We start from the raw sequence: 8,324 nt of genomic DNA, 5'->3' as shown, positions 1-8,324 counted from the left end.
GAGATGGAGGGGGACTAATGCCTAAATAATGCCATTGTATTGTCGTATCACAGTAAAATATGAATATAAATAAATAAATATGAATTCTGATGAAAGACTGGGCAAGACTTTGAAAAAAATATTGTGGAGTGGATGAGAAGGATGAGAAAGATGATAAGGATGAGAAGGATGATAAGGATGAGAAGGATGAGAAGGATGAGAAGGAGGAGAAGGATGAGAAGGATGAGTAGGATGAGAAGGATGAGAAGGAGTGAGGTAGGTTTTGAAGAAGGATGAAGATTGACCCTGAGAAAAGAATGGATTGGTTTTGGAGGGATTAATACTTGATTCAGACGTCAATAGATTGACAGGCTGGGGGTGGGGTGACGCCTGCTGGCAGCGAAGATTTAAATAAATTGGCACAATTGGTTTGCTGGTGGTCTTTCATACTGTACTGTACCAAGATGGAAACATATCAAAACCCAAGACCGTGAAGTTAGAGTCAGATCTGTTTTAATATTTCAAATAGGATAAAGGAAGAATAAAAGGAAGGGGGGAGGAAGGATGAAAGGAAAAAGAACAGAAGGAATAAGAACAGAACGAAGGGGGAGGCAGGTTGATAGGAAGAAAAACGGAGGAAAGGGGGAGGAAGAAAACCGTGGTATGTATAATTAGAAGGTTGAACGATGCTTGCTCCACAGATTGGTCTCATGTCATTCTTGCATTAATGCAGTTGTCAGACGAATAAGTTTGTTGGCAGATCTCTCAACCGGGGTTTTTGTTTAAGTATCATGTCTTGTTGCCCTCTCTCCATCACAAATGATCGGCGTCGCTTGATTCTTTCTTATGTCGTACTAATACTATATTATGGCAGGTTGGGTGTTATAATCTAATTATCCACGACGAGGACCAGCTCTCTGGTTGGGACGACGTCCATTGGCACTTCCTCCCTGGAGACGACGTCCAGCACGTCCAGCTTGACGTCCTCCTAGAGCCTTCCGTCTCCTTTCTTCTTGAGGAGCCTCATAACCTCCAAGAGGGGCGGCGGTTGTCTCCTCATAGCCAGATAGGGATGCGTCAGCCTCGTAATCATCATAGGCGGGTAATTCAGTAGCAGCAGCAGCAGGAGCAGCGTAGCTAACATCAGCAGAAGGAGCTTCATAAGATGCTTGATCAGCAGATGCAGAAGCTTCCTCTCTAGCAGCGGCAAGTTCAGCATTCTTCTCAGCAGCAAGAGCTTCAGCTTCGGAGCAGTCAAAGTTGAACCACCAGTCACAGATGAAGTAGTTCTGATTGAAGATGGTTCCGTTTGGACAGAGGAAACTGTACTTGGAAAGACCTCCTTGACCGTCAGCAGTGCAGATATGGAAGACCTGGCATTCAGCCTCAGGGTCAGCATAGTAACCTAAACATTAGAACTTACAAAACAGATCAAGATGATTCTAATTATGGTTGATCTTAAACTCTCTTGAAAAATAATCATGCATTGATAATGGTAAAATTATATGCATAGCAGGGAAGATGAGCACTCTCGAAATAAATCATGGGTTCAGTCTCTCCCCCCTCGTATTAGAGAACCTAATTGTTTACCCTCAAGGGGTTCATGTACCGCAAATGACTGTCTCGACACAATAATATGTATATACAGCAACGAAGCAGAGTAAAAACTTTGGTTTAATCTGTCAACCAATTGAAAAACAGATTGGATAAATATAATCATGATTAGCCTCAAGGAAAATAAGAGTTATAAAAAGAAGAGTGACGGGGGAGAGGGATAGAGGATGAACTTTAGGGTTTATATGTCCAGATATAAGATGCAGCTTATCTTTTTTATTTAGATTTGATCAGATTTAATCTGGACATTTTTTAATTTTCAAAAGGTTGAAAGGAAAGAGAAGAATAGTGAATTGAAAAAGATATTTTTAAATTAAAAGATGAAGAGATCCGATATATGTAAAAAAGTTTTCAGATTGTAAATAAGAAGATTAAGAATACCTCCATCAACTTGACCATCACAGGTAAAACCAGACTCAGGAACCTCAGCGTAGATTGGATAATCCTCTCCAGGTACTCCGGGGATAGAGGATGCCAGCATATCTAGAGCAGGGTCAGAACCAGCATCATCAGCAGCATATCCTCCTAGGGCATCCTCACCAGTATACACGGGAACATCATTGGAAGGCGCAGCATAACCACCGTCAGCGGGAGCAGGAGCAGCATCAGGAGCAGCATATCCTCCTGGAGCAGCATCCTGGCGTCCTCTACGGGGGGTTTGTCCAGAAAGACGGCGGCCTTCCCTGGGATAAAAATGTTAAAAATACAATTTTCGTCTTTTTTGTTGTTGATTTTTTTTACCTTCTAGGCGCAGCTCTATTGCCTGCACGTCCAGCTCGGGCCCCACCATGGAGTCCATCACCGAGAACGGCAGCTACAAGCACTAAAAATATATTAAATTAAACAAAATATTTGAAACAAATTTCTGAACAATTTAATAGATTATGATTGTAGATAAAGTTAAATAGTAGTGTATACACTACACAACACAGAAAATGCCGCGGATTTTTAATATATTAGGCGCCATCTTATCTTTGTAAACCCATCAGCTTCCAGCATATATTGTTTATGACTGGAGTGGCCATGAATCATCATCAACCCCTGTAGAATAGATATTATTATTATTATTGCAACCCAGATAAAAACCTGTAAAATTAGGGTCTGGTCCCTTGGCATATACAGAAAGGAATTAGGAGGCGTTGCCTCAACATTAGAATCCAGATCTAATTCAAATTAGACAATTTGTTTGTAGTGTGTACACCCTTTTCCCATCCATCTTCATTTGATATTAATTCTATTTAGTCATATTCTAAAAAAACTATTAAAGATTTGAAGAATTTATAAAACGTTAGTCTAAATTTATAACGTTCTATTTAACCCCCCCACCCCAAGGATTGAATGCACTATGGGGCGTGTGATCCTATCCTAAAGTCAATCTGACTCCGACGTTTAAATCTCTTAAAAACAGTATCCGAACAGGATGAGGTTAAAAGTTGGGGTTGAGTTTGGTTATGGATTGGATACATTTTGGTCGCTTGATTAATACTCGAGCACGACATTCAATTCCATTTTTTCAACCTCAAAACAGTTATTCTTTAACTATACGGAAAAAAAGGAAAATATCCGCTAAAACTATGGTGAACAAAGGGGAAGACGAATAAACGGATAAATAAATCCTGTAGATATTTGAGATTAATGGGCCAATCAATAAATCATATTTTGTACAAATCTGTGAGAACGATCCATAAACATATTTAAATATAGGAAATGGTGTCTAGGCCTAGCTGCAGTATGGAGGAGTTTGATGTTTCAATAATTATATAATCCCAGCGCTTCAAGACGATAAACCGACGGGGGACTATAGGAAATATATTCATCAGTATAATAGTTTTTAAAAGTAATATTTATAAACTTTCTAAAAGTAATATTTTTAAACTTTCTAAAAGTAATATTTATAAACTTTCTAAAAGTAATATTTATAAACTTTATAAAAGTACATCATTTTCGAATCAAACCCCAAAAAACTTAAATGTTTAAAGAAATATAAAGATTTATATAGTGATCAGTATTCTGTAAATGATGAGAGACATGGGTTAAACTCTGATGATTTTATCCCTGAAGCCAGTCTTAAAACCTCCCATAAAGATGTTCTAATGGTGTTTAATGGTTTGAGAATTATTCTAGGGTTTAGTTACAGGGCGTAAATATAGACTCATCTATCTATGTATAACTGTATACCCTATACTCAACATATACAGACATAATCGAGGTTTTTCGGTGACCCCGACGCAATAAAGAAAGACATCGTTACGTCTCAGAGACTCCAATACACTAAAGAACAATATTACAATGTTTGCAAAATGATAATTTAAAAATATAAAAGCTAAACCAGGGAGTTTATACCGGGTAATCATGCAACAGTCTATAAAAGATAGTCTATAATAATTTACGTAATTATGCAGAATACGGCATAATTAACCTCTTCCATGTTCACATGATTACACATTCATAGCCAAGGATGGAGGAACGAATTATTGATAAAGAATGAATGAGTGAATGAATGTCTAAATTAACACGGGTGCTGGATGGTTGAATACTAAGCTACAGGATTAAAACAAAAAGTTTGAATGTTGAACCGATCTATTACGGGAGGTATTTTATTGAGCTTCTAAATATAGAACTCTTTCATCAAATATAATTATACATTTGTAAAGGTATTCCAGTATAAATCATAATCAAATAAACATAATCACGATACATTTAGATCAAGCTCAGGATCAGAATCAGGATTAGGATCAGTGGATCAGGATCAGGATCAGGATCAGGATCAGGATCAGGATCAGGATCAGGATCAGGATCAGGATCAGCATCAGCATCAGGATCAGGACCATCCCCCCAAAACAATGTTGAATATTAAGTTCATGGAGGTCTCCGATGTATCGTGAAAAGTGTAAAGCCATTCAAACCAATTTTACTGGGTTAATTCCTAAACGCGCGCGCCCACGCAATGACCAACAAAACATCTTAAACACGCGAAGATGAATGGAGCCGGAAGGAAAAGGGTGGTGGGAAGGATATGCATAAATTTAAGTTAGCTAAATAGGGGGGAATTAGAACACGAAAGGATGAATAAGATAAATAGACGGATAGCTAAACGGTTAGAGAAATAAGGATAGAAAAATAAGATGGATAGATAAACGGTTGAGAAATAAGGATAGAAAAATAAGATGGATAAAGAAATGGTTAGAGAAATAAGGATAGAAAAATAAGATGGATAGATAAATGGATAGATAAATAAGGATAGAAAAATAAGATGGATAGATAAATAATTAGATAAATAAGGATAGAAAAATAAGATGGATAGATAGTTGATTAGAGAAATAAGGATAGAAAAATAAGATGGATATAGAAATGGTTAGAAAAATAAGGATAGAAAAATAAGATGGATATAATAATGGTTAGAGAAATAAGGATAGATAGCTAGATATAGATAGAAGATAGATAGATATAAGTGACAAATTGTAAAAGTATTGTAAAGTGATGGGAGGGGGGGGGGGGGTAGGAAGTATTAATTAAATGTAAGGTTACAAGGGTTAAACTGCCAACCCGTCATTTTATTAGGGATATATTTAGACTTAAGAATTTCAAGTACATAGATAGTACAATAAAAACTGTACAATGTACTTGAAATCTTTGCAGTACATCATGAAATGATTAATTAAATATATTGAAAAATTGATAAATGAAGGATGAATATTGAATTATGCTGATGAATAAATGACAAAGGATGAATAAAGGATGAATATTGAATTATGCTGATGAATAAATGACAAAGGATGAATGAAGGATGAATATTGAATTATGCTGATGAATAAATGACAAAGGATGAATAAAGGATGAATATTGAATTATGCTGATGAATTAATGAATTAATGTATTATACCGGCTTTAATGAATCAATTTCAATCTAGCTGAGCAATATTTAATTAAAATGGAGATTGCTAAAATTCTAAATTAATCATGTTGACCGTATCCCCGCCCTCCCCCCTTCCATGGAGATAGAGATACAGAGGGGAATCCCCACCCCCCTTAAAAGATAAAATGGTTTACAGGTTGGGGGGCTAAACAGGCATTTAACCAATTCATTATTTTTTAATCGGGCGAACTAATCAATTCTAGCACATACAGAAGATGATTTAACCCGGAGATAAACCCCCCTTAGCTTTTCCTCATTTAACCCCATTAGTTATGCTTTTAAATTATTGTTGCCACCTCCCGGGACATATCTTTGCCAATTCCTATCAATTGCATCATGCCCAAGGGCTGTCAGGCTTGTTATATATAGGTCGATAGGGGGCAAACAGCAGGGGCTAGACTCGAGTAAGGTCGAGAAGAGGGGGAGGTGGAATTTTGCAAGGAGGGGGGAAGGCGAGGGTTAAGTTCGCGCATCAACGTCTCATTCAAGTATTCTTTAGATTTAGCACTGAAACATGGTTACATTGTGTTATAAAACTTTACATATAGGATACAGTACACAGACTAAACGTTTTCGAAACATTGAAATAAAACTTGAAAACGTCATAAAAACCCAAAAGATTTGGATTTAAAATACTTCCAACTGCATTCAAAAATTTCAATGATAAATTCTCGCAATGGTTTCAATCTTAACTAACGCAATTTCAGGCCATAGACAAAAAGCGTCATTAACTCTGTACAGCATTTCGCTAATGATGATTTAGTTTTGAGTGCAGTGACTTTTTTACGCATGGTTTGCGTAATTTCAGGCACCTATTAAGGGTCTGCTACCACCGGAATATGACGCTAAATGTACCTATTGTTTACTAACACAATTAATAAATTCACCCAACATGCACGATTTGGTAGACCTACAGGCGAGCGTGCGTGCACCCTAGATTTAGCGCCAAATATTGTGCACGTTTATTATAAATTACTCATGTTTTTCTTAAGTTCTCTTCTCCACTTATTCAATGACGCAGAAATAATTTATTTTATTTCAAGATTTCAATGGCGTAAAACCGCAAATAAGAAATCAGTTTTTCCAAAGAGATTAATGATTGGGAAAATGCTTTTAGTGATGGCATAATCATTATAATCATGCATAACTTGTATTGCTTCTTTAGAAAGATAATTCTAAAACATATCATCAAAAAAAAATTAGTTCAATTCTTGAAGTTTAAGTTTTGAAAGTTTTAAGTAATGAAATCAAAAAAAACTATTTTATTTTGCGGATTTAGTGTAATTTGAAGATACTATGTTATAAATATAAAGTTAGGGAATGAAGATCGGAGAAATGGTCCCCGTTCTTGGCTCTATTGTATTTTTAAGTGAAGTTTGTGCATAATATAGATTTAAAAATGTGTTAAGGTATTGAAAAAAAATAAACGATTAATTTTACAGCTTCGGAAAGACAATTTTTTGGAAAGAAATTTGAAGAAAAAAACATGAACAGTGGAAGGATTTTTAAACAGTTTAATAATATAGAAAAGTATTGAATTTTGGGGAGGGCTCAGCATAATATTTGAAAATACGGATTAAGTTAGAAACATTATTAGGATAATACAGCAGAATATTAGAAAAACAAATCCAAAAAATAATTATGGAAAAAATTAAAAACGTTAGATCAGAAGATCGCTCCGTGGAGGGATTTTATCGTCTTTGGAAACATATAAAAAAGGTAAAGAATCGAAACTCCGGTTGCAACCTTAACTCTTATCCAAGTTATGTAATAAAAGATTCGAATCTCATCTTAGAGTCAAAAGACGATGAGTTAAGTCAAACATCATTATCAAATAATAAAAGAGACGATTAAGAAAAAAATTAAATTAAAGTTTAAACACCCAAAAGCATGAATTATTTTGGGGGAAAAATTTAAACCGTAAAATCTAAAAGACATTCTCGACTCTGGTGTTGAATCTTTATCTTCTTGTGAATAAAAGAAAGAAAACAGATTGGAACAGTTCTGGTCAGATCTTGACTCCGGTTGCAAATCCGAATCTTATGAAAGATACTTTATCGAAGATTGATTAAGTTAAACACAAGATCGGACCAGTTTTGTCCGATCTTGACTTCGGTTGAAAACCTAAATCTTGTCCAAGATATTGAATATAAGATCTGATTAAAACAGTTTTGCTCCGATCTTGACTGCGGTTGAAAATCCAAATCTTTAGAAAGATATTTAAAAAAGATTGAAAAAGGTTGGAACAGTTTTGCTCCGATCTTGACTCCGGTTGCAAACCCGAATCTTATCCAAGATATTTAAGATCTAGTCTCTAGTATCCTACCTAGAAGAAGGAATACTCTCATGTTGGAGAAGATGTGTTGAACTGAATACCGAACTGAAGAGGAGTAATGTATTTATATCTCGAGCAGAGATACCGCTCTCAGCTCTTCAAACTCTCTGCCAGCCGTTCGAGTGGGGGGGGGNGGATTTTTATATTTTTCATTTTACAAACATTTGTTTTACGATCAAGGATTTACGCGTATTTTTATATTTTTCATTTTACAAACATTTGTTTTACGATCAAGGATTTACGCGGATTTTTATATTTTTCATTTTACAAACATTTGTTCTAATTAGGATTTACGCAGATTTTTATATTTAACATTTTATACAACTATTGCATATTTATGTTCTTGAAAAGTTTTTGTATTTATTTAACACTTTTATTGTTTCTAAACTTATGGACAAAAAGTCTAAATATTTTGAATTTTAAACCTTCGCGGCTGAAAATAAAGAATCTGCTCACTGCAATTTTGTTTGCTTACGTAGA

At 35.4% G+C, this 8,324-nt stretch overlaps 1 protein-coding gene across 1 annotated transcript; it reads right to left on the bottom strand.

The window, feature by feature from the left end:
- Positions 1 to 816: 816 nt before the first annotated feature.
- LOC111696580 (uncharacterized) lies at positions 817 to 7,925 on the bottom strand. Its single transcript, XM_023466219.1, has 4 exons — positions 7,836 to 7,925; positions 2,335 to 2,416; positions 1,975 to 2,276; positions 817 to 1,384 (listed from the first exon to the last, which is right to left on the bottom strand). The coding sequence occupies exons 1-4, from the start codon at positions 7,855 to 7,857 to the stop codon at positions 873 to 875; spliced, it is 918 nt and encodes a 305-aa protein (XP_023321987.1). The 5' UTR covers positions 7,858 to 7,925; the 3' UTR covers positions 817 to 872.
- Positions 7,926 to 8,324: the final 399 nt, after the last annotated feature.

The sequence above is a fragment of the Eurytemora carolleeae genome, unplaced genomic scaffold (assembly GCF_000591075.1).
Source record: "Eurytemora carolleeae unplaced genomic scaffold, Eaff_2.0 scaffold71, whole genome shotgun sequence".
In the NCBI taxonomy this organism is placed as follows: domain Eukaryota; kingdom Metazoa; phylum Arthropoda; class Copepoda; order Calanoida; family Temoridae; genus Eurytemora; species Eurytemora carolleeae.
This window is presented reverse-complemented; position numbering and strand designations above follow the sequence as displayed.

What these genes read in the sequence shown, in the direction of transcription:
- LOC111696580 (XM_023466219.1), bottom strand. Translation starts at nt 7,857, where the DNA reads ATGAGAGTATTCCTTCTTCTAG. An exon ending in AATAGAGCTGCGCCTAGAAG is followed by an intron (nt 2,277 to 2,334) that starts GTAAAAAAAATC and finishes TTTTTATCCCAG; the next exon opens with GGAAGGCCGCCGTCTTTCTG. An exon ending in TGATGGTCAAGTTGATGGAG is followed by an intron (nt 1,385 to 1,974) that starts GTATTCTTAATC and finishes TCTAATGTTTAG; the next exon opens with GTTACTATGCTGACCCTGAG.